This window comes from Callionymus lyra, chromosome 15, assembly GCF_982586985.1.
Source record: "Callionymus lyra chromosome 15, fCalLyr1.hap1.1, whole genome shotgun sequence".
NCBI classification, from domain to species: domain Eukaryota; kingdom Metazoa; phylum Chordata; class Actinopteri; order Syngnathiformes; family Callionymidae; genus Callionymus; species Callionymus lyra.
In genome coordinates, this window is record NC_141832.1 from 22,516,451 (window position 1) to 22,544,106 (window position 27,656).

The 27,656-nt window shown below is 38.6% G+C and overlaps 1 protein-coding gene across 1 annotated transcript; it reads left to right on the forward strand.

Moving 5' to 3' along the window:
* Positions 1-703: 703 nt before the first annotated feature.
* Positions 704-25,518, forward strand: fbxl20 (F-box and leucine-rich repeat protein 20). The gene is made up of 15 exons (XM_087808563.1): positions 704-966; positions 3,436-3,497; positions 7,994-8,048; positions 8,137-8,211; positions 11,077-11,171; positions 11,249-11,317; positions 11,386-11,481; positions 12,550-12,676; positions 15,089-15,163; positions 16,361-16,491; positions 20,591-20,651; positions 20,723-20,767; positions 20,830-20,886; positions 20,948-21,160; positions 22,677-25,518. Exons 1-15 carry the CDS (start codon positions 925-927, stop codon positions 22,782-22,784), a joined length of 1,311 nt encoding a protein of 436 aa, XP_087664689.1. The 5' UTR covers positions 704-924; the 3' UTR covers positions 22,785-25,518.
* The last annotated feature ends 2,138 nt before the right edge of the window (positions 25,519-27,656 follow it).

Here is a 27,656-nt window from a genome sequence, read left to right on the forward strand (position 1 = left end):
AATATGATTAGCCTAGTTCCGCTCCAAATATAGTGTGCTCGGAGGGATTCTTAGAAACATAAAAAATAATAATTCCTGTATAGTTGTATCGTTTCTGTTAAACACACACAAAAACACCGTCAAGCGTGTTTTTTCTCATACACGTGACGTCATGTAACAACAAGCCCATCTGCACGCTGATTGGTTACGGCACTGACTTGGGGCGGGTCTAGCTCAAATCCCGGAAGTGGCACTTCCCTTTTTCTATTTCGTGCAAAAACAAAGTTGCCATTATCTGTGACATAACTATTAACTGCTGCTATGTCAACAACAAAGAAAAATCGTATAACAATTGTGTGATATCATCGTTGATCAAGCGATTGTCTCCACAACATTTGATTAAATAAATAATACATTTTCTAAAACGACATACGCGAGTGTTTACATCAAACTCATCTTTTCTTATGAGTACTATTGCATTTTATTATTTTATAATGCTGTATTTTATATTCAATTGGCGATGCAAATCGTCACAATACAGTGTGTGTATATTTATATAAAAAAACATGATTCATGTTTTAACAAATTAGTATAAAATAATGACGTGTTACAGAAATGTTTATTATTTAAAATCTCGACTAGAATATTGACGCAAACGTAAGCGCCGCTTGTTTATTGTGTACATGGATAAAAGCAGTTTAAAGGGGGAGGAGGAAGAGGTGAGGGAGAAGCGAGCAGATAAGCGCTCCTGCCTGACTGTCTGCTACTAGCAACGCTTTATTTTTAATCGAATTCACGTCTAAAGTCGTCCTTCGCTGGGATTCAAACCCCCGACCTCGCACACAGGAGCTGCCTGGCCAGTGAGGTAGCATGGTATTGGACAGGAAGGCCGATCCTATCTGCTGTTGTTGTTGTGCCTAAAAAACCGAGTCCACTGAATCCGTCATGGGGAAGGAGGTAAATGGCGTTTCTCGGAGCCGGTTCGAGGTGGGTTTTTGACACTAAAATATCCCCCTGACAGCCGCGAACCGTGTAGAAAACGCTGCATACTTTTACGATCCGGGCCTTGCGTTCTTGTCGCTGTGTTTATTGTATAAGAATCGCTTATGGTGCAGCTTCCGCAGTCAGTGTTTGGGATTAGTTGTTGTTTTTTTGTTGTGTGTGTGTGTGTCCTGACAACAACACACACTAAGGCCTGACATGTCTCGCGTTTCACGGAACCTTTCCGGCTAATATTTTAGCCCAGAAGTCGTGGACCGGGTTAGTGGATCTGTTTTAAAGGTCCGTACATGGGTTCGTTTGCCGTCAAAACAAAGACAATGAGGCTACACAGACCATATTAGCTGAAAACCCCAAAACCAGATCTGGGGGAGACGTTTTCCAACCAAATAACTTAAAGAAACTAATCGATCAATCGATTAATAATCCTGCGCTTTGTGTTTTGTTGTTTAATGTTTCTTTCCGACGGCGTCTGCGGTGAGGGGGGCCTGGATCTGAGACATGAACCCTCCTAGCTCAGCTCCAACAACAAACAGGCCCCAAGTGTGACAGTTCCCTTATATACACTCTATAGCATGATGTCCGCCATATCAACTCCTACAGATGCTTCTGGTTTATTGTTGTTCCAGACCAGGATCGTAAACTTTAGTGTCGCAGCCACGCATGCGTCGCAGACGGGATCCAGGTCCAGATAAAATGTAGTGTGTCAGTGACACGGGGGTTGTGTAGAGCGACTGTTGTTTAATCCCCAGCTAGCGTGGGATTTGTGTGTGTGGTTTTATTTATTTTTAACAGTGCAACAGCTGACTGGTCAGAAGATTCAGGCCGTTACCTTCTGCTCCGACAGCTGCGGAGGGTCGGCAAGTTTGATGGGATTAGTCGTGCAAAAGGGGAACCGGATGCAGTGTGCATGGCTTCAAATTAAGAGTAAAAAAAAATATTTTTCGTAAATATGTATTTCTCTTTCGTAATTCGAAAGATTAAACATGTATGAAATACGTTTTTTAGACAATGAAATAAAACGTTGTATTTACATGAAGCCTTTATTTACTCTTATTCTAGCGTTTCTAACCCATGCAAACCAGAAATGTATGTGAGGCAACACCCTAATGTAGTTACAGTGGCTTTAAATAGCCTAAATCGTGGATTATCATAATCACAACCAAAAATACTAAACTCTAATAATCTCTCTCGTGTTCTTCTTTGTTCCCTCACTGGGTCCGTGTCACTGATCATAAAGCTGACCTGAAGAAAGGCTTCGAATTGATAGTTTTCATGAAAAATAAAGGATGTATTTCTCTTTTAATTCAAAAAACTAAACGTCTACGAAATACATTTTTCAATTAGAACCGTGGGAAAGAGGACAATGGCAAATTAAATAAAACATTTAATTCTATATGACACCTTTATTTACTTGGTTCCCCAGCAGGCTAGGGTTTCAAATAGCCAGAAACGTACGTGAGGCAACACCTTCAATATAGTTAGAGTAGCTTTAAATCCTCTATAAACATGGTTTTCATTATGATCACATCCAAAAATGTAATCTCAAAGGATGTAAAAAGATTTCTGTTTTCAAAAAACTATACCATAGAGCTGAGCAGAAGAAATCATATTGTATAAGTATATATAAAATCAGGTTCATGCTTCAAAAGAGCCCTGTATCTTCTTGTTGACCACATGCTGACATGTCTACGAACCATTAAGATATAGTCATGGTGATGATAACTTTGGAGCCATTCACCCCCAAATATAGAAACAAAATAAGAAATGTCACTTTTACTCTTCCTGTATGAGCTGTGTTTGTGAACATGCAAAGCACAAAGTCAAATATGATTGAAGGACATCATTTTGAAGGTCTGTTTTTAAGTCAAATATTTTAAAGCGGATCAAATCCATTTAAATGGCATTGCTCCCAATTTCCCTCTTTGTAACTGGCATGTTCCTTCTACAATCAAGTTTACCTCCTAAATGATTTTCCTCATCAGTATTGCTCAATGTTCTTTTGCAGAAGAATGGATCAGACAGATTTCCTTGTCACTGAAAAATCTGGAAATCTCTCAGTTCTTCTAATGATAATGGAACATCTGTTGTTTCCATTTAGTCCACAATTAGCCATGCCTTAATTAATTCCAATGTATCGTCTTATTGTTTAGAACGGCTTATCTCCAGATTACATGCGCACACTGCAGCCTACAAATTTGTTCAGCAACCCATTAGCTGTATGCTGACAAGAGAATCATTCTATTGTTGAATCAACTAAATAAATGTATTAAGCGGTACCATGCTATAACCAAGCTGTCTAACCTTTCTATCTCTAGTCTCACCTTTACACCTTTCAACATTTAACTCTAATTCTCTGTAGATTGAGATTAGAACATGTATCTAAAATTGTGTTCACAAAGGAGAGTAGGCTAACTTCATGTGAATCTTATGGTTTTATTTTTAATTGTGTTTCAGATGTTCACTAACAGTGATGAGGCGGCAATCAATAAGAAGTTGCCGAAGGAGCTGTTGCTAAGGTAAGCTCATGAAACCACGCTCATGTGTTTAAGGATGTACTTTCTTGCCTTACCTTCAAAGTAACACATTCCAGTAAGTAAAAGAAAAGGTTAAAAAGTTTTTTTTATTTTTTTTAATAGGGTTGGGAAATGTGCTTTTATTTGATTTAAAAAAAACCAACAACTAAGCTCTAGTTCCATCCTGGAAATGGTTCTTAAATAATGACATTTCTATCATCATCATTTCTAGCTAAATACCACATCTAAGGACATACCTGTACCAAATTCATTAACCAAGTCTTTTTCCACTCTTTATATAGGTAGTTCATGAATTAAGTGTAGTGTTGGTTTCATAGTCTTGTTTTAATTTTATAGCTACTGTGAGTTTTTGTCTCAAGATTGTTTTTTGTCAATACTCTTATTTTGTCTACTCCAGATTTAAGGTCTGGGCATTTTAGTATTATTTTAGTAATTAAAAACAGATGACATTGTAGTCTAGTTCTCATCAAAGACATAAATGCATTTTTTTGTTATTACCCAACACATGTTATCAACATTTGCTCGTAGCCAACCTCCTTTCACAATTTCAAAGATGGTTATTTTTCATTATTATTACAATCATTATTATAGTCTTAAGGATACTGTGTATCCATTCCAGACACAGATGATGCAAATAGTCTAGAACATTATGTTTATGTGTCGTTTTAATTATGTAATGCTTTGAAAGTTCTATACATTTTTGTCTGTTTGTTTTCTTAACACAACATCTTCGGTTGTTATTTGTACATTTGTTTTTCTATTTAAGTTTGATTCAGTAAACATTTGTTTATCGCCTGAATTGTATTCGTCCCACACCGTTGAATGCACCATACTCTCTGGTTAATGAGATGTTGTGAACGTTGTAGAAATTCTTTTTCCGATTAGAACTCCGCAATACAGACGATTATACATCAAAATAAAAATAAGAACAAGAACACAGACAAATAAAAAGAAAGAACAAGATGACACAAAAGTCTAAGGACAAAGAACATGGCTCAAAGAAAAAAAACAAAGACAAAGGATGCAAAGATAAACATAGAATAGAATGTCGAGATACTTTCGCTCCACTCCTGCCCCCAAACTCGGAAGCTAACTAACTCCAAAAACTACCACAAGTGAAATTTTATTTGTTGCGTAAGCCTTTACTTTCTGTAATAGTTTCGACCACTAGAAGCCACGGGTTCATTGTACCTTCTGTCTAGAAATATTAAAAGAGCCCCATGGACAACACTGGGTAGAAAACCTAGATTTAAAAAAAATATATTGACTTAAATTTTCTAAAATAATTTTTAGCTCATTCCATTGACGAGGGAAGGAGCTAAAGTTCATTTGAGGCCTATTGAGGACAGTCATGTAATTACAAACGATACAAAAAATAAGCATAAAAATATAGATTTTGAAGTAACAATAGGAATGCATACCAATTAAATGGGCACCAATACAGTAGAAATATGAGAAGTCAAAATATATTTAGTCTGAGAGCTGAAATAAAGAAGCTTCCCTCGTGGGGGTTCAACTAAAAATGCTCTTTCCAAAAAGCTGAGGACAAAAGAGTGCATGTTGGATGTTTGTAGCTGTAGACCACTTGCTAAGCTGCTCTTGCCGGGAGTGGAGGACAATGTTTTCTTCTCCTACAGTTCACAAACATCATCGTTTTCTTCATATTGATGCAGAGCTTACCTTCCCTGCAGGTGTGCCACTTCCTTTCTGTATTCGGACTCATCGTCATTATTGATGCTTCCTACCACTGCTGTGTTGTCGGAAAACTTTATCAGATGACAGCTCGGGTTCCTAGAGCAGCAGTCACGCTTCAGTAGGAGGAAGCGGGAGGGGGCTAGTGAGAGCTGGAGTCTAATGTAGGACGAGGAGACGTGGACTACATTGTAGTCCGTTAGTCAGGAAGTCCAGCTCTTCAGAGGTGTGTGGAGTTTCTACAACAGGGTGTTCGGGGATGATTTTTTTGATCGCAGATTTGAAATTCATTAAAGGAAAGCAAACATGTAGGACTGAAGAGATGTCATTATCTGTGGAGCAATACTTCTAGTATGAGGGTGCTTTATGGGACCCTTTCAAGGACAATCATTGTGAGGGGCCACAGGTCATTTAATCCCGTCACTGTAGTCTCTTGGAAACGGGGATAATGGGGAAGGACGTGACTGTTGCCTGAGAGCAGAAGATGTTCAAGACGTCTGCAAGAAAGTCTGACGGCTCAATTGTCCCTCGGCACCCTCCCTGAGATGTTGTCACGACCCGCAGCTTTTTGGCCACTCATATTAGATGGAGGGGAGTCGGCAAAGAAGCTGTCAAGTGCATCTGACAAATCTGGGTTCACTAGAGGAGAAATTAGATTTTATTTTCAAAGTTAATTGTGGACATTTTAGATTTATTTTTGTTTGCTAGAAAACAGCCCCTGGAATGGCAAAGCTCAATCTCTGTTTTCTTTGGTTTTTGACGCACTAGAAATTATTATTTGATTATATAAGTTAACAGGCCATGATATCAATTCTGTTCTATCTTTTGACTTTTCTTCCTGGAACTTAAAACTGGAAACTGCAAATTAGATTGAACGTTGCATCTGTGCTCTGGTTTCGAAACACTTGAAATGGAAAGTTAGGGTAGAAGTTCTTCAAAACAAGATTGTTTCAAGCTGCATTTTGATTTCAAAAGTTCAACTGTTCCCAGAAATCACGCCTCCAAAGCTAAGCTCAGATTGTCAACTAGCTTTAAGGCAGTTTAGTAAAACATGTTGCAGGAAAACCGATGGTATCCATCTTTAAATCATTCAGTCAAAGGAAGCAACAAAAAGAAGAACCTCTGAAAATTGACACTCACACTTGTATATGTGTAGTTTGTAGCTAATGTTAATTATGATTAATCTTTTTGATCTGTTTTCACAAAACGGCAAGCCTAACATGATTTCGTGAAGAACAAGATACAGACTGTTCTTTCTGGCGAGAGTGAGGAAAGGGCAATGTTGTAAAACCTTTGATGCGCCAATGCCAATTACAGCATGCAGGCTTTTGTTGGGTTGGTCTCTTGTTTTACACTTTTGGTGGCCACTTACAGACTTTCCATTTTGTCTTTTATTTATGAAGTTACATAGTCAAGCACACCAACAAAACAATATTTAAGTAGTTATATTAAATGTGTCATGATTGTTTAAAAAGAGACGGATCCTCCCTGAAATTATATTAAAACTTAATTCCTACACAAAGGCAGCAAAAGAAATGGTCTTCTCTATGGCCATGTTTATCCAAAATGATAAAACATCAACTTAATCTTTCACTTGTCCATCTTCCGCCGAAGCTTCCATTTATATTTTTACGCCGCAAAAATACAATTCTGCTTAAGCCTTTACTCATTAAGATAACCCCAAAGATTAAGAAGTACAATCGTTTGTGAATATTGATGCCTCAAGCTGATTGGTTTGCATTTGGTTCAAGGCAGTTTGAAGTTTTCTGTAATCATTTTGTGGTTGTGATGAAGGAAGCTGTGCCTCCTGGCCAATACTGTCTGCACGTCGCTTCGCTTATTTGAATATCGCTTTAGTCGGGTTAATATTGGGATATTGCAGACTGTCTGGATAAACATAAGGCACATTTTTAGCGTCCCGCTGTTCACAATAACGCTTAAACTTTAATTAAGAACATTCGCCCGAGGCTGTGAAACATTTTAATTGATTTCTGTTGCAAAACAACCAGGAGCTCCTGAGCAGCAAATGAAGGCCGTAACTCAGGCTCGGTCTTGGCCAGCAGAGCTGAGATTTTAGGTCATGTTGAAAGACATTTACTGTTGTATCTTGAGTGCAATCGTTTCTTTTAGCCATGCATGACCTGTTAACAGGATATAACGGTTTATATAAAGTACATCCCATCTTTTGGAAGATCTACCATCCCTTCACTGTACTGCCAGTTAAAGAAAATATTTGCTGACTCACACCTTTCCCCCTAGAAGCAGATTCAGGGATGTGTTAAACCAACAATTTCGGTTAAATTTTGCCAGTTAAAACAACTTGATATTCCAATCTACACAGTTTAGACTTCTAGTAGATCGTACTCCCTTATTCAGAACAGCAAAATGGACGACTAGAAAACAGGTTATAGTCATAACATGCAACTATTTGCTCAATTGAATGGAAAGAAAATCTTAACGTTTGTTTTTTAACGTCACTTATTTGATTTATTAGTAAGTAAGTTATGGTTATTTGTAAAGCGTCTTTCTAGAAAACTAATCATTAGTGATCTATGTTCTTTGTCTTTAGACTTAGATAGTGTCATCTTGTTCTTTCTCTTTATGTTCTTGTTTTTTTTTATTTTATTTTGGTTTATTTTTTATGAAAAATTGCTGTATCTTCTGTGGCTATTGGAAAAAAAACTATCAGTAAAGTTTTATCTTACCTTACCTTAGTTATAATTAATTTTGTTGTTTTTTTTAACTTTGGTAATTTTATAAAATGTAAATGAGGTATTGTTTTTCAGAATCTTCTCCTTTCTGGACGTGGTGACTCTTTGTCGCTGTGCTCAGGTGTCCCGGGTGAGTCTATATTCGAAGCTCTTTGAATCGATGAAAATTCATCAGACACAAAAACTAAAAACCCCTAAATGTGCTTTCTCCCACCCAGTCCTGGAATGTTCTGGCTCTGGATGGCAGCAACTGGCAACGGATTGACCTCTTTGACTTTCAGAGGGACATTGAGGTGAGTGAAGACTAAACAAATGGACTTACTTAAACTGCTTTTGGTCATCTGTTCCTGTATCACACCACGCCTCCTCCTGATGAATAAGGCTGTATTTGTTTTTGTTCAAGTGATTTTGTGAGTTGACCTCGACTGCTTTAGAAAGCAATGATGATGATTTAGGATGATTTATTGTACATTAAAAGATGATCATTTAAATATTTTCAATTTTTTTGTAGTGGTGTGTATGTGGCAAAGGTTCTAGAAAAACTTTACTGCTGGCACTATATTATCAGAGGCACTGATGTACTTTTAAAAGGGACAACTAATAACTATGATAACTAAACATTTTCCAAACGTTTTGTCCTCTTTTCAATTCGCCATTTCCGAGTGTCTCCCCTGGTTGAACTGCTGTGTTGGCATCAAAGGATTTTGACTGTTTTTCTTTTCTGTTGCTATTTGTTTTATCCCTTGACGGTGAACGACCTCCACCAATGCAAGTTTATTTTTGGGGGGAGGTCATTGACCTTGACCCAGACACAACACAACGGATACCACAAACACATTTGTTTTCGGGTCACCCTGACCCAGCGTTAAGACAAGGGTTAAGGGGCCTTCAAGCTGTTGTCTGTGTAGCTGCATTGAACTTTAATGAAGGAAACACTTGTACGTCGCATCTACAGTTGTTAATAAGTATGAGATCAATTGTAATGGCCATGATGTCAGGAGGAAGATTGATTTGGATTTAATATTAGTCCTGCTTAATGAATGCACTTTCAAGAAGGACCTGAAGAAAAGTGGAAATTCTCAGCAGAGGATGGTTAAACTAACTGAGCTTGCTAACGTCTCTCAGACTGGGAAACCCTTTATGTCTTTTTTAATGCCAGTACGAACTGATATTCGAACTGATAAACTGATATTTCAGAATGCAGCCAGAATTTTTATCATTCTCTGGATTGACTTTGATTGATCATTCGGTTGCTTTGATTTTCCAGAGGTGTGTGAGTGCAATGTGTGTTTTAGTGTGTGTCTAGTCGCCTTAAAACACCCTCTTTTAGATAAAAAATAATTAGAACTTTGAATCTGAATCAAAAACTTTTATTGCCAGTTTTGTGAACACAACATATGAACTGTTGATACTTACAGACACATTTAGATTGAGTTTTAATTACATTTTATTTTATCTAAAATGGAAGCACTTGTGAATTTGAGTTCAAATTGGACGTTGTCCAAAGAAAATGAGTATTGATTTTGAAATCCAATGTTGTTGATCCTAAAATTGTAAATGACAGAATTGCTTAAACATGGTGAGATGACGTTAAACAGACACTGTAAATTGTTTCCTCAGTCCAGGCATAAAGATAAACTGAAGAAGTTTGGCATCTCAAGATATCTCTCACATTTTAAGGCATGTAGCCATATATGAATAAAAAGAAAAGAAAGTCTACAATGACCACAATGACTTCCTTTCTCTTGCTTGCTGATGTCAGTGGATTGCATTAGCGCTTTGTTCAAGATATGTTCAGTGACGTGCGGTGAGGCTCATGGTCGGTGACGCACTGACTCCTTTAGTGTCCGTGTTACATCAGTAGTTTATAAAGGGAAACTTATTCAATTGGCTACTAGTTATTTCATACCTCAACAGCATTCTTCACACACACATGCATGGTCTTGGGTTACACTTTTAAAAGACGATTTCTATTATTTTATTAGACGGATTTAAACAGTATATAATATGACCGTGATAATAAAGGATTAAAAGGAAGACGCAACAGATTCAATGCTCTTAATTTGAAAGCCAAAAGGTTTATTTCCTCCTAGTGTTGGGAAGTTACCATAAAGTTTAGGAGAACTCTCCAGATTTAAATTTGGCTCAATAGTGAAGAATTCCGAGCGATAGTTAGCTTTACAGCAGAATGATGTCAGCACTGTATTTGTTTTAAAACTTTGTTAAGTTAAAGTGACTCGATCACAAGTTGTTGTATGTTATGCTGTAATGAAAGATAGACCCGCCTTTTGTTGCTTCTGATTGGTTATTACTGTGTGGTGACTTCTGTGATTGGCTAGATTTACGCAGAAAGGACCAACGTATATTATCATGAAAAGATACATTTTGAGTATTAAATGGGTCAATATAGGCGTGAGAAAAACAAAGTATATTACTCTTTTTTATATGATTGAAATTAAAACCGTTTCTGGTCTTAATTTTATCTGTCGATTAAGCCCATGCACCTTTCCTTCGCCACACAAACCTCTGTTACTTTGATGTAAAAGTCTTTACTTTAAGTATTTACTTTAGTTTTAAAAGTCTCTCCGCCTCAATGGAGATGTGACGTGGTTTGATGAGGCTCATTAGTGTTTGCCTCCAACTTTGCTTTTTCACTGCGGTTGAATTCCCATCAGCGATACTAAATAAGACCCTTATGAACGTTAAACTTTAATGGTTAAAGACATCAGGCAGACTGCAGAAAATAAAGTCAAATAAACGTATCTGTGAGCATGATGTTGGCGACATTCAGAGATACGGCAACTGGGACCCGTCAATTGCATGTTTCAACGCAGTTTGTGATGGATTGCGAATTGAGAGGTGAGGCATTGCCTCCCCTGACCGTACGTCCCTGTTGTTGTTCCTTTTCCATATATTTCTGACTCAAACACATGTCTTTTACTCCTAAATAATCCAGAGAGTAAAGTAGTTTCCATAATACTGTGTGTGAAAACCATGATGCTGAGTATCTTTGCTGATGTGATGTGACGTATAGTATGTTTATCTAGTACCAAACCCAGCCCAGTCATGCATTCTTGGATACATCTGTTAATCACCAGAGATATTTTAAGCTCAGCTTCTGTCTTCCTTGGTCTGAATCCACTCCTTGTCTCTTTTAGGGTCGAGTGGTGGAGAACATCTCGAAGCGGTGTGGGGGGTTTCTAAGGAAGCTGAGTCTGCGTGGGTGTCTCGGTGTCGGGGACAGTGCACTGAGGTCGGAACAGCCCCTGGTATGCTGATGATGTCACTCAGCTACCATAAATGCTAACTGTCTTCTGCTCTCCTTTTTAGGACGTTTTCCCAAAATTGTAGGAACATCGAACTTCTTAGTTTAAATGGCTGCACCAAGATCACAGATAGGTATATGACGGCTCAACCGGACCCTTCAGTTCCTACTGAAAAACCCTTGTTGTATGTTTGGTCTGCAGTACATGTAACAGCCTCAGCAAGTTCTGTCCAAAGCTGAAGCACCTGGACCTCGCTTCTTGTACCTCAATCACCAACCTGTCTCTTAAAGCTCTCAGGTGGGTTCGCCATGTTGACTACCACGAAGCTGCACAGAAAGAGTGTCACACCTGGGTCGATCAAAGAGCATTGAAGAGGAGAGAAATTAACTGAAAGAAAAGCTGCTCCTTAGAGAAGTGACGTTTTTTTTCTTGAAAGCAAGATGAGCAGAGTTGTTTACTTTCTTAAAAAGAAGAGCGTCTTTGATTTAACTTCATATGGTTGGAGAGAAGAAGTCAGTCCTTGAGTTTTTGTTATGGACATCATGTGCAAGTCCATGACCACTGAAAGCCTCCTTGGCCTTGTCATCCCTCAGATGTAAGACACCGTCCAAGTTTTCTACTTGGCTTTTCTGAGAAACTTTCTGGGAATCTGGGAATTTTCTTCTTTTAAACTATGACTATTTATTTTACCTAACAAAACTCAGTCTTATAACTTAATTTAGAGGTATTCTTTTTCCCCAAATTGGCGTATTTTTCTGTCGCTAAAAATAGAAAAAATAAAAATAAAAAAATACATATTTTTATCTCCCTATTCAAGTATTTCTTCAAGGTGATTACACTACACAGCACCTTCATGGCCAGACTTGTGAAGGAAGAAACAACAAACACAAACACACAGACTTCTGTATTTCTGTTGTGTGTGCATTAAAAAAATGTTTCTTGCACTTGTGTTCATTTTCATTTACTAATCTTTATTTTTTTTTTATTTATTATGTTTTATTATTTGTCTTGTTAGTTTACATTATTATTTTCGTTTTATTATTGGTTTATTCATTTTGTTTATTTTTGTTTATTTTTTATAGGTTTATTATATATCCTTATAAAACGTTTAAAATTGTTTTCTTGTGAACTTCTGTGACAACAAATATCCCTGTTTTTCCTTATTGTTTCCTCAGAACAGCTTTAGTATTTAATGTGTCTGCTTAGGGAATTTATTGAATGAAATGACAAGGTCAAGTATTTTGGGAAAGAACCAGCAACCTCAACTCAACCTGAAATGTTTTATGCACAGTTTTACATCTCAATATCTTTTAGTTTTTTTTAAAAATCTCATCGTTGTTTCAAACGTCAATACCTTCTGTACAGTGAGGGCTGTCCCCTGCTGGAGCAGCTCAACATCTCCTGGTGTGATCAGGTCACAAAAGATGGCGTCCAGGCTCTGGTTCGCTGCTGTCCCGGACTCAAAGGCCTGTTCCTCAAGGGGTGCACACAGGTACTGCCGTGTCAAACTCTTATTCATAGAGCAAACAATTAAATTGTGTACAAAATATTGTTGCCAGCAGAAACTACAGTGCCTTGCGAAAGTATTCGGCCCCCTTGAACCTTTCGCCACATTTCAGGCTTCAAACATAAAGATATAAAATTTTAATTTTTTGTCAAGAATCAACAACAAGTGGGACACAATCGTGAAGTGGAACGAAATTTATTGGATAATTTAAACTTTTTTAACAAATGAAAAACTGAAAAGTGGGGCGTGCAATATTATTCGGCCCCCTTGCGCTAATACTTTGTAGCGCCACCTTTCGCTGCAATTACAGCTGCAAGTCGCTTGGGGTATGTCTCTATCAGTTTTGCACATCGAGAGACTGAAATTCTTGCCCATTCTTCCTTGCAAAACAGCTCGAGCTCAGTGAGGTTGGATGGAGAGCGTTTGTGAACAGCAGTCTTCAGATCTTTCCACAGATTCTCGATTGGATTCATGTCTGGACTTTGACTTGGCCATTCTAACACCTGGATACGTCTATTTGTGAACCATTCCATTGTAGATTTGGCTTTATGTTTTGGATCATTGTCCTGTTGGAAGATAAATCTCCGTCCCAGTCTCAGGTCTTTTGCAGACTCCAACAGGTTTTCTTCCAGAATGGTCCTGTATTTGGCTCCATCCATCTTCCCATCAATTTTAGCCATCTTCCCTGTCCCTGCTGAAGAAAAGCAGGCCCAAACCATGATGCTGCCACCACCATGTTTGACAGTGGGGATGGTGTGTTCAGGGTGATGAGCTGTGTTGCTTTTACGCCAAACATATCGTTTTGCATTGTGGCCAAAAAGTTCAATTTTGGTTTCATCTGACCAGAGCACCTTCTTCCACATGTTTGGTGTGTCTCCCAGGTGGCTTGTGGCAAACTTTAAACGAGACTTTTTATGGATATCTTTGAGAAATGGCTTTCTTCTTGCCACTCTTCCATAAAGGCCAGATTTGTGAAGTGCACGACTGATTGTTGTCCTATGGACAGACTCTCCCACCTCAGCTGTAGTTATCTGCAGTTCATCCAGAGTGATCATGGGCCTCTTGGCTGCATCTCTGATCAGTCTTCTCCTTGTTTGAGATGAAAGTTTGGAGGGACGGCCGGGTCTTGGTAGATTTGCAGTGGTCTGATACTCCTTCCATTTCAATATAATTGCTTGCACAGTGCTCCTTGAGATGTTTAAAGCTTGGGAAATCTTTTTGTATCCAAATCCGGCTTTAAACTTCTCCACAACAGTATCTCGGACCTGCCTGGTGTGTTCCTTTGTCTTCATGGTTCTCTCTGCGCTTTAAACAGAACCCTGAGACTATCAAAGAGCAGGTGCATTTATACGGAGACTTGATTACACACAGGTGCATTCTATTTATCATCATCAGTCATTTAGGACAACATTGGATCATTCAAAGATCCTCACTGAACTTCTGGAGTGAGTTTGCTGCACTGAAAGTAAAGGGGCCGAATAATATTACACGCCCCACTTTTCAGTTTTTTATTTGTTAAAAAAGTTTAAATTATCCAATACATTTCGTTCCACTTCACGATTGTGTCCCACTTGTTGTTGATTCATGACAAAAAATTAAAATTTTATATCTTTATGTTTGAAGCCTGAAATGTGGCGAAATGTTGAAAGGTTCAAGGGGGCCGAATACTTTCGCAAGGCCCTGTATATGTGTGTTCTTCAGTGGATATGATCAGATCAACAGGCCAACAGGCCAATAGGGTTGTATCTACAACTTTATTTGATACATTTGACTCAGAAACATTGTTCCTCCCGTTGACAATGACAATCTACTATTTACAAACCAATAACCAAGACAAAGAAAACTTGAGGAAAGAGGGGGATGAGAGAAGCGAGTAAGTTTGGGTCCTTACAATTGCTGAAATGATGGAATGATTTAACACTTAAATATGATGTACATTTCATTGAAATCTCACCTATTTGAAATTGCGGGGGGGTCTATTGCCCGCTTTCCACACCCTTGCGTTTATCCAAAGGAGATGGAATTCCTGTAATCTACCTTTCTTAGTATGTTAAATATATATATATATATATGGTTTAGGTTTCATCAAAGTTGGGCATATTTTAATTCTGCCCCCCTTGTCCCCCCTTTCCCTTGACCCGAACAAGATGTCCTCCCCCCAAAAAACCTTCACTGAGAGGTCAGTAGTCCACATGCTAATTTTCAACTTGGGAATCTAAAGACGTGGACACACAAACACGCACTAACAGACGCACTACTTTATAAATGAACATAAGTAAGAATTGAAAATGGATGTTTTTTGAGCTTGCTTCATTTAACGTTTGGAAAAAAGAAAAGGATCTTGACAAAAGCAGGTCAGAGAAAAGTCAAACTTCCGTCTCTCTCATCTCTCTACAGTTGGAGGATGAGGCGCTGAAGCACATCGGTGCACACTGTCCCGAGCTGGTCACACTCAACCTTCAGACGTGTCCAGTAAGTTCACTTCTTCAAGAATCTTTGAGCTGTCCTCTGGTACTCTCAGGACCACGGGTCGAACTTTTACAGAAGAGTTAGATTCTACAAATAGGAAATCGATTTTTACTGTTAAGAACGAAATAAAGTCTAGTTAATCTTTAAAAAGAAAAGTGTTATTATGTAAATATGTGAAAATATAGGCAACAAGAAACCTAAACTACCACAGGTAATTGACCAAAAGGACACAGAAGCCGTACATAAATCTTCCAAGGAGATCAATAATCCAACTTCCATGATTCAATTGATCAACTGTTTTCTCTCGTTTATCAAAACAAAATTGAATTAACACAACTATTTTGTCACTACAGTTACATGGACATTTATTATTTTTAGAGATTTCTCTACATGCTATGTTTTATTAAGTCTGTAGGTCTTGGGCTCAGTCCCAAATTGATAGGCTTACCCCTTAGCTCTTCATCCAACAGAGAATTGAAGTAACTAATAAGTAATTTATATTTATACGGATAAATGCCAATACTGACATCTGAAGTTTGGATAAAGAAAGTAAACAAAAGGTTCAATTCAAAGTATGAGGAAGTTAAAGAGAACAAGGTTACGAAGAAGAAAACATTAACAGAGTAGAACATAAATAGAAATGTATAACATTTTTTCATAAGGAAGAAATAAAAGGTTATTTTACGAATCTATGCCTTGTTTAACAAAATTTAAATATCACGATGATAGTGATATGAGTGACTCCATCTGGGATTATGAATTCTATCACAAAACTATTAACAAGAGATGAATACTGGTAAATAATAGTAACAATTAATAGTAACACAAGTAATTGACTGTTAAATGGAGGATTACCATTTGAAATGCGATAAAAGATAAATTATAATAACATTATCTAACAATAGTCATGAGAAGTTTCATGTTTATGATTCTGCAATAAATGGTTATTTTTTTTATTGCAGGGAAAGAGAAAAGATCAGAAATGTTTTAATTCCCCTTTCTCCCTAAGATAGAAAATTCAAGGACAGATCTTCCTTTTCTGTTTAGTTATGGATGAAGCCTTTATTCTGGGTCTTGGTGTCATTTTTGTTCCTTTCCAAGCCGATTCCGTTTACATTGTATGTATAGCATTGAAAAGGATGAAGAACTAACTGATGGCCGCAGACACCAGCAATGACAGAGTCTCTTCTCTCCGAGCAGCAGATCACGGATGATGGTCTTATCACAATCTGCCGGGGTTGTCACCGTCTGCAGTCGTTGTGCGTGTCAGGCTGTGCTAACATCACAGACGCCATCCTGCACGCCCTGGGACAGAACTGCCCTCGCCTCAGGTCAGTGGAGCACAGCAGGACTGTGACAGTTTCCTAAACAACAAGTCGGCGTGGAGAATAATGACGTTAAAGCCTCAATCTTAAATGTACAAGAGGATTTTGTTTATTTTAGATGTTTGATTTCCGTGATCCTGCTGCGTACAATGTTTGTATTTCAGATATTGAGCTGTTTATGTTCAGGGTAGTCTCTGAATACTAGTAAGAAGACTTATGTTATTTACTTGAACTATCTTGAGGAAACGATCATGACTGAAACTTTGTAATTGTTACCATTATTTTATGTTAATATATTAATCTAAGCTCTCCTAAGCAGGGCCGAAAACCATGTTTACAGGTTAAAGAAATAGTGAATTCCATGAAAGAAAACAGAATATGCACAGTATATATATTTTATATATACTTTAAGATTCAAGATTCAAAGTGTTTATTGTCATATACATTGAGAAACACGTTTCCCTATGCAATGAAATTCTTTCTTTGCCGTCCCTCCACAAATATCGGCGTAACAAAAAAAATAAAAATAAATATAAATATACATAGCAAAAAAGTCAAGATGAAATAACAATAAAAAAAAAAAAAAAACTAAAAATAAAAAAAGATAATAATAATATAAGAAAGGGAGGGGAACTGTACATGAGATGGATTTAAAGTGACAACAGTGCAGTGTTCAGCTGTTCATGATTCTTATTGCAGTGGGGTAGAAAGAGTTTCTCAGGCGTGTGGTCCTGCATTTTGCACTCCTGTACCTGCGTCCCGAGGGCAGGAGTGTAAACAGTCCATGTTGTGGGTGGGAACTGTCCTTGATGATGGTGGCAGCTCTCCTGTGGACTCTGTGGTGGTAGATGCTGTGCAGAGAGGGCAGTGGAGACCTGGTGATCCTCTCCGCTGTCTTAACCACTCTCTGCAGACGTTTGCGGTCCATGGCCGTAGAGCTGCCGTACCACGCAGTGATGCAGTTGGTCAGGCTGCTCTCCACGACACAGCTGTAGAAGTTTCTGAGGATCTTTGTCGACATGCCAAACTTCCTCAGCCTCCTCAGAAAGTACAGCCGTTGCTGTGCCTTCTTCACCAGCTGTGTTGTGTTGGTGGCCCACGTTAAGTCCTCAGTGATGTGGACCCCGAGGTACTTAAAGCTGCTCACCCGCTCCACTTCAAGATCCCGGATAAACAGTGGTTGGTGAGGTCTCCTCTCCTTCCTCATGTCCACTATCATCTCCTTTGTCTTGTCTGTGTTGAGGGTGAGGTTGTTGTCCTCACACCAGGAAACCAGACTGTCCACCTCTGTCCTGTAGGCCGCTTCGTTCGCCGCGGTGATGCATCCTATCACTGCGGTGTCGTCAGCAAACTTTAGGACGGTGTTGTCTTTGTGGGAGGCGACACAGTCATGTGTGAACAGGGTGTAGAGGATGGGGCTGAGGACACATCCTTGTGGAGTGCCAACGTTTGTGATGATGCTGGTTGATGTTCTCTTGCCAATCCTGACAGTCTGGGGTCTGCCAGTCAGGAAGTCAAGGAGCCAGTCGCAGAGGGTAGGGTGGATGCCAAGTGTGGACATCTTGTGGGTCAGTTTGTAAGGGATCACTGTGTTGAAGGCGGAGCTGTAGTCCACAAAGAGTATCCTGATATAGGACTCTTTGTTTTCCAGGTGGGAAAGGGAATGGTGGAGGACAGCTGAGATGGCGTCGGTGGTGGACCTGTTGGGTCGATAAGCATACTGCAGGGGGTCCAGTGAGTCTGGGATGCTGCTCTGAATGTGAGCCAGCACCACTCTCTCGAAACACTTCATGATGATTGGAGTGAGCGCTACTGGTCTGTAGTCATTCAGGCAGGTGGGTGGGCTCTTCTTAGGGAGGGGGACGATTGTTGTAGTTTTGAAGCAGGTGGGAACGGTGCTCTGGCTTAGGGAGAGGTTGAATATGGAGGTGAAGACATCAGCCAGCTCGTTGGCACATGCTTTGAGTGCACGGCCAGGGATGTTGTCTGGTCCTGCTGCCTTGTGGGGGTTGATTTTCTTCAGTTCTTTGTGTACCTGTCCTGAAGAGACTTTTGGTGGTGGTGAGGGGGGTACGGCACCGGTATGATACGTACATGCAAAGCACAACAAAACATGCAAAAAGGGTCATACTTTTAAACACAGGCAATAATGTCAATGACATTGTTCCTTGTTCGTTTAAGTTGCTTCACCCTTGTTTAAAATGATTGTGAGGTTTTATGTGATATGATAGGATTCTGGGTAATCGTATTGGATCAAATCTTGAACATGGATTGTTCAAAAGGGAAAGATGTATTCTGAATTGGACTGAATCATGCAATCCAGTTTGTGTTGTTAATAATTTCTCAATAGGATCTGGATAATTTTGAATAAATAAAAACCTGGGGGTAGCATTACAACGTGGATTTTAGAAAAAAATATAGCCTGTTAAATAATCAATTTGTATCATTTTGAATATACTTTTATTCATAGTTGGAACTCATAGTTTAACTGATACAGTGATGATGTAGATGAAAGATACATAGGCTTTCAAAGAAGCCTGTCAGTATATTAAAGTATAAAAAGCAACAATACAAATTATCCCATGAAATAAAACCAGCATTTAAATAAAATAGAAAATTATTATTCATTATAAGTGGGCTTTTGTGCGGACTGTTGTCAGGGGCCTCTTTATACATTCATTCATTCATTCATTTTCTAGCGCTTTATCCCCTTACCGGGGTCGTGGGGAGACTGGAGCCTATCCCAGTATCATAGGGCAAAAGGGCAGGGGACACCCTGGACAGGACACCAGTCTGTCGCAGGGCACACAAAGATGGACAACCATTTACACACTCTTATACCTATGGAAAATTTCCCAACGTTCTCAATCAACCTCTGTATGTTTTTGGACTGTGGGAGGAAACCGGAGTAAACCAAAGCAACACGGGGAGAACATACAAACTCCACACAGAAAGGTCACAAGTTGGCTCAGCCTGGAAGCGAACCAGCAACCTTCTTTCTGTGAGGCGACCGTGCTCACCACTGTGACTGTTAAATACTGATACATTTCCCATAGGGAATGAATGGGACGAGGTCAAATCTGCAACGCTTTTCAAACTTCTCCTGCTCTGGCATACGTTCACATAGAAACACCATTCAAACTTCAAAATGTAGATAAACATCCAAATGATCAACATGGGGATTCGACTCTTTTGTAGCTTTTTATAGGTTTTTTTTCGTCACGGGACAAAGCGCACAGTAACTCTCGTGATTTCCCGGCGGGGAATCGTGTAGTTATTAATTATTATTCAAAACTATTTTTCTGATCCACCACCTATTCTTTCCATTGCTGTTAGCCAACATTGTGATATAATCTATAAAGCTGAGTATCTGGATCAAGGTGATAAAATCCAGTGTGTTAAAAAAAATGGCATTAAAGTAAAATACATTTCTTGTATAGCAAGAAAATGGGATTATTTATTTGGGATTTTGATTACAGTTTTTTGAACAACTGGTCCTTGGGAATGAAAACTGGATTACACACTCAGACGTAAATGAAAACACTGCCACGAGTGTGTTGGGAGTTTTTCTGCTGATCTGGAACATTGAACTGCTTTTTTTACTTCTTGTCATCATGTCGTGAAGGCATATCTCAAGGTCACGAAGCTACATTTTTCACTCTTTATTACTATTTTTTGTTAATCCACAGACGGCAGATTCCTCATACCATCACATGGGCCAAGGTCTCAAGCAGACAACCTCCCACACAATTTGATTTATTAGATTAGGTCGGTTACGATTGACTTTACTTAACCGTAACACAAATCAGACAAAGTAACAAAACAACTGTAACATTAAGTCAAATTTTATAACTGACTGTATTCTTGCTAGCTTAGCTAGTCAATAACTTTCCTAGCTGTGTCCATTGTTGGAGTTTAAAGTTATTTTGATCATTTAAATCTAATGTATTTCTCATTAACTTTTTATTTTATCACAGTAAAACATTTAATCGCCTAAAATTAATGTATGGTTCACAAAGTAGCATGTCATTCGCTCGTCAGCCAGCAGGGGCTGACGATGTTGGTCGACCCTTAATTAAGTGCTGATGTTTTTCTCTTTTGTCAGAATACTGGAAGTGGCTCGCTGCTCTCAACTTACGGACGTGGGATTCACCACATTAGCAAGGGTGAGGAGGAGTTTGAAGCCCACAGTTATAGTCCTGAACCCTCCATTGACCGCGATGCTTCCTCTCCACAGAATTGTCACGAGTTGGAGAAGATGGATTTAGAAGAATGCGTTCAGGTAACGACACCATATCTGACTCTCACCCAGCACTGATAACCCTCATGCTCCGACATGTCCAGATCACGGACGGAACACTCATCCAGCTATCTATCTACTGCCCTCGAATACAAGTCCTGGTAAGCGTCTGGATTCCTTGGCGCTTCGCCTCGAAGCTTAACATCTGAAACCGCCCCGCAGAGCCTGTCCCACTGCGAGCTGATCACGGACGACGGCATCAGACACCTCGGCAGCGGACCCTGCGCTCACGACCGGCTGGAGGTGATCGAGCTGGACAACTGCCCTCTGATCACAGACGCCTCCCTGGAGCACCTGAAGAGCTGCCACAGCCTGGACCGCATCGAGCTCTACGACTGCCAGCAGATCACCCGCGCCGGCATCAAGAGACTAAGGGTGAGTTTGACCTGTTCAGTCCCAGTGGATCTCATTCATGATATATGAGTTAAACCTTTGCACAGATTATTAAATAACGGTCGACTAAAAATCTACTCTGGGATCATGATAACGCGTGTATTTGAAGAATGACAATCACTCGTCAAGTGATAAGAGCTATTGGTCAAAAGTATTAAGCATAAATCTCTGCCCTTACATAGACAATGATGACCATTTAAGGAGGTGTAGATACATCCAGCAAGTGTAGAAAGAAAGAGAGAAACAAACTTTTCTGAAGCGGAGATCGAAATCTTTTTGGATAAAGTGTATTTTAAAGAACCATTTCAATTTCTTCCATTAGTAGTGGAGGGGAATATATATGGTATTTTCTTATGTTGGTTGAGGAGTTAAATATATATTTAATTTCCTTCTGTTCATTGTGGAGTTAAAGCCAGACAGATGCTGTTAATCATCTTACTGTCATACGATAAATAAATAAATAAACTCACGGTTATATAAATATAACTTTGCTGGTTCAATATCAAACTAACTTATCAGCATCTGCTAATTTTGTTCTGTAGAAATTCATATCTCAGGTACTATACTTTTTTTTTTTGTTCTTGGAGGAACAAATGTATATAGTATTGCCCAACTGTATCCTCTCGTCCTTAGTCATAGCAGGGATCTTGCGGGATTTCGTTGTAGCTTTAGCTGCCAGAAGTTTAATTTGCTACAGAAAAATGAAATGATGCTTTGGGTATTTATATGATAATTGTAAATAATAGAATTATTTTATGCACACATTATTGAACTATAAACCATAAAAATTATGGTAATGTGATGTGCAAAAATTAAAATATATATATATATATATATATATTTATTTATTTATTATTGAAAAAACAATCATATATATATATATATATATATATATTTAATAATCGATACAGTACTGTTAACTATCAATACAGTATAGATGAAAATAATATTTTGATATATTGCCAAGTTGATATTGTCTAACACCCTTAATCCCAGGTGACACAAAAATGATTTGACATAAAAACAAACACACAATACACATGATAAATACAACACGGGCACAATTTCACATGAAGAGAACGTTATTAGAGCATTATTGAGCAAACCTCTCTGACAGGAAATAAACCTGGCGATTCTTTACACATATTGTTATTTTGACCTTTTAAAATACTATATTGTTATAATTATTTTATCCTTTAAAAGAAAATATAATCAAGTCAATTTTTTTTTTTTATAATTGGACAATAATTTAGAAAAATATTTAGGATTTTAAACCTGATAATTAACTAATTTAACTTAATAATTTGCTACTTTTAGTTGTTTGTCATGTTTATAGCACAGGTTTTAAAGGCAGGAGCATAAAATAAAACCATTGATGAATACAAGAATCCTGTAAATTTCCCTCTACAAATGTGTTCTGCTCACGTTCCATGAATGAGACCAAGTGTTGAATGGATCAGGTTTGAAATAACGAATCAAATGTCGATCTCCTCCACAGACCCACCTGCCTAACATCAAAGTGCACGCCTACTTCGCGCCCGTCACTCCGCCCCCCTCGGTGGGGGGCAGCCGTCAGAGGTTCTGCCGCTGCTGCGTACTTCTATGATGTAAACAACCCTGACCCCTCCCACCTCGACCCTTGCTCCCAGCAGCTCGCTCACTTGACCCCTGACCTGCTGTCCTCATATCCCAGCTCCTGCCGTCAACAAGTACATGCTGGTGTGACCCCCCCTCCCCCCCGCCCCCGCTTCGACAGAGGGAGAGAGGGTAGAGTCCAAAACATTCCAGAAAAAAAAAAAAAACCAACAACCCACCGACTACACACAAACATCTGCATGTGTACAGAAGCGCTTCATTCCTCAGTATTAAGAAGAAGGTTGTAAAAATAAGAACTGAAACAGGTAATGAATTACGTTTGGCATCGGGGATCTTATTCATGGTTCGGCTTCGCTCCTTTTTAAAGCACTTTAACAAAGTCCACAGACGGCGTCATGAACCCAAAACTCACATTTCACATTGATGTTGAAGGTGTTTACAAGCCGGAGGTGGGACGACACTACAGTGGGCTGCTGGCTTCACTCTAAAGCCTCCAAGTACTTATTGATCTGAAATGCAAACTGGAAAAAATAAGTGAAAAGATGAAACATTTAAAAGTCATTTGCTTTCTTCCTCGCCTCTGTCCAATCAGAAGCTCACTCAAATATTTTCTTATTCTCGAAGGGGAGGGGCTTACAAAAGATGCCAAATGTTGCATGGAAAAAAAAACCTCCAAGTACAATAAATAAAGTAAAAAAAAAAAGAATCCTAAAATGTACATACGCTGAGGACAGCAGGAGCCCGAGAGTGGGAGGGACGTGTGAGGAGGTGGATCGACGGCGAATGTGAGCTGTGGACGAGGAAAAAAAAAGAACTTTCAAAAAAACAAAAGAGAGAGAGAGAGAGAGAGAGAGACAACATAACTGGATTTGTTGGATGACTTTGACTGAGGAATTTCGTTTGTCAAACAATGGAAAGAAAAAGCCAACTGAAAAACAATCAAAACTTTTCTTTTCGTTCGATTCCTCTTTTCGAGATCATTTTTCTCACTGGTGACTCGCCCAGTGTCGGATCCGATGAAGCTGCAACTCCCGTACGGCCTTGCAGGGAATGGAGTGACGACGCCCGTTGCACCCTGCCACCTTGTGACCTCCGTTTTTTCCTTTTTTCTTTTTTTTTTTTGTCTGGGACCAGTGATACTGTCGTAGGTTGGAGGTTATAACAGACAAGGCAGGAATGATGTCACAATAGTGGGCGTTTCTCATCTTAAAGAAATATTTTCTGCACTTTCCTTTTTTTTTTTTGTCCGACCTGGTTTGTTTCTGATGGATCTCAGTCTTTTTTTTTTTTTTCCTCTCTCTGTTTTGGTGTGGTGTGGATTGCGCCTGCTTATGTGTTTTTGAAGTTCGGTGTTTCCACGTTGAAACTCAGCCCTCTGTTCAGTCCAAATCTGTGTTTTTATTTTGGGATGAGTTCAATGTTACTGAGTGTCCCAGAGGACGTTTTAGCACCTGTGCAATTGTTCTAAAGGTGAGCCGCAGTCAAGAAATGTTCATGTATGAATGAAGTACTTTTACTTATTGAATGTTTCCATCAAGGCGAAGATGGGTCTTTAAGCATTGTGTGCCACTTTAGCAGATCTTTTTTTTTTTTTTTTTCTTCTGAAAATCCCCAAAGTGTGCTTTGAGCTCCTTCTTCAATTGACATGCCTTTCCAGATCCAACCCTTCAATAGCATCATCAGCCCAACATTCATTGAAATTGCTCAGAATTCAATGTGGTTTTACTGATAAACTTTGATCTCCTCATTCCACAGTCACCAGGCGACTACAAAACGACTTTTGGCAAAACTATATTGTAAGGGTCCCTTTAAAAAAAAGTGAACAAATGTAATCTAAATTAGATTCAAATCATTTTCGAGCACTTGCATAAGTTCAAACCTACTACATTATTTTAAAATGATTAAAGCCTTCAATATTTTAACCTTTATTTTAATCCTCTAAAATGCTGTCAATGTTTTGGGTAAAAATCTGTTTTTCAGAAAAAATAAGTTTGAGTTGTTCTATTTGATACATTCTGGGGGAGTTTCACAAAATGTAATTGGTATGGTCATGTGATCAAGATGTATATTTCTTATAGGTTAACCACAGTGATGTGGGAGTTTAATGGTGTTAAAGGTTTCATGTTCTCAAACTCACTATTTCACATTTGTTCAGGTAATTTTTATGTCAATGTATTACACGCTCTACAAGTAAATCTGTTAATTATATATATTTTTTTAATTATTCCCATTTTCACCATTTATTTAGTCTTATTTAAAAGTGATAAAAGATGGTAGAACCATGCAAACTTTATTACTGCATAATAATTCTCATTTGATTGACAACAGAGATTAAAGTTTCTCAGAGCCAATTTTTTTTAGTCAAACTTTTCTTTTAAATACTTCATAAATAATAAACCATTCAAATGTTTTTTAAAGGGACTCTTATTATTAATTTGTTCATATTTGTTGTAATTATCCCTCAATAAGAAACACTACGCCCCCCCATCCCCCATCCCTCTTCCTTTAAACACGTCATCACCAGCTGACCTACATGGCCTCTCATGTGTTTTTCAGTCCCGATAACTGAGGAAGATTTGGACAGTGGACATCATGGATTGTCAAAAAAGAAATCTTTTCAAATCCAGATCTGACAATGACTTTAGTTTATATGACTGTAAATCTTTTCCTCCTTTTCTTTTTTGTACAATTAACTGATATAAATGAAAATGTACGTATGAATAAATATATACCTATATTATTAAGACTTGCCATCTTCCTTGTTCTTTCTTCAGCGTCACAGGTGGATGTAGTTCAAGATCTCACCAGCAGGTCGCAGCAACGATCTTGTCACGAGTGAGGGAGAAAAATGCTTTTTTTTTTATAGAGATTGGATATTTGGTAGCTGCTATTTCACGTTCTGTACATTTAAAAAAAGGATCCGATGCATCTCGTTGTTTTTTTTGATTATATGTATTTAATATTTAAATGTAAAGTGGTTGTTCTACTCAAATGTCACGTGTCAAAGTGACATCTCTGAAGGTGGTATTTAAGATTTAATCACTATGTGTAAAGATTCAATTATAAGAAGCTTATATGAGTCTGATCTCTCCATTTAAGTGTCACATTTAGATGTTTTATGACATCCCATGATCCTTCTGTAAATACATGACATGCTGATTGACACTAAAGGGGTAACTTGACAACTCTATATTTTTAACCATTTAAATAAAAAAACAACATGATTTGCTGTCCAGATAAATCATGCAGTTTATAACCTTATGTGTTCGCCAGTGAACGCACCTGCTTTCTCCCCCTTGTATTCAAGCTCTTTGGTCATCATTGGATGGTCTTATAGCCTTTTGACGTTTAGGAATTTAGGGAGTCATGGTGCATCTACTGAAAATCACCTTGACTTACTGGCACAGGGATCTGATGACCTAAGGTTCCACATCACAGTGGTGTTTTAACATCCTCCAATCTCCACAAGAAAGTCAACATTAGATCACATGGAATAGAACTAATAAACAGTACTCACACAAGCCAATAATTTCCATGCCTGTTTCATTTTTTTTACATGCTATTATACAGTATATAAGTCTGGTATCAATATAATTGCATATATTTGTGTGGCATGTGTCTAAGTCTAATAGTTCAGCAGGTGGTAGAAGCGTTCAGCTTCCTCTAACATGCCTAGTGGTTAAGCCGCGCCCACTAAAAACACTTAACAGAGTTAAATCACGTCTACTATAACCCCGCCCACTGTGCTGTGATTGGTCAAGCATCGAGGTTTCCGCGTGTCATCGATCCCATAAGTCTCTACCTCCAAGGGACTCATTGTATAAACAAAGTGGGGAGTGATTACAGCTAGCTGGAGGAGCAGTGAAGCCATTATTACGTTTAAAAATCAACTGCTTTCATAACCTCTCGTTCGCCGAGAACTTAAAGTAATGACTTCAAAACATGATCATGATGAGGGACTCACTGCATCTTGGAGAGAAAGACTTTAACATTTGAAAGATGTCAGTCAGGAGAGTTGTGGTTGCACTAGAGAGTGACAAGCCCTGGATCCAGATGGTAATCCCCAAACACCTTAAAAATGTAGTAATAGAACAACTTTAGGTATTTATCTTTAGACCTGTTCAACTCTTATTTTGCCATAAAATCCAACAACTAACGCGGAGAGTATAGTGAATTTATCATACTCGTCCCGACATTAAGAAAACAATTTGGTTTGTTTATCGGTCTACCTCGCTCTCTGTTATTCCTGTGCTCATGGCTCAAAGGCAAACCAGCTACAAATTCCATTTACACAACAGATAAATGAAGGCACAATCCATAATTGTTACACATGATTGATTTCAAACAACCTCCGATTCTGATTTAATAAGAAATGTTTGAACTCAATCTTGCTTGCTTGTTCAATTACAGCCGCCGAGATGAGACTAAGCAAAGAAACATGATGTGTATTTACAAAAACAACGCATTTCTCATGATACTACGAGTCGGTGAATCTCACTTCTCATCCACATGACTGAACAGCTCCGAATATTTGGGTGCTTTAGCCACATTCTAATTTACGATTTAAAGTCCCATCAATTCTACCTGAGCTGCTGCACCATGACAACCAACTGCTTCGGGACCGTCATCTGCCATATGGGAGTGATTTTGGTTCCCTTTGTTTCCCCCGCTCTGCGAGCGGTGTGAGCAGAACCTCGTGTTAATGTTCACCTCTCGGAGGCGATTCTGATCACAGCTCATTGCACCGGCCCTTCATCCAGAGTCGCTATAATCTCCTCTTTTCAAAGTCAGTTACTCTCAAATAAGGCCTGACAGCACATATTTATCTCCTTTTACAGATGTTTTTTAAGTATTTCCTCCAGGAAATAAATCTACAGTGTAT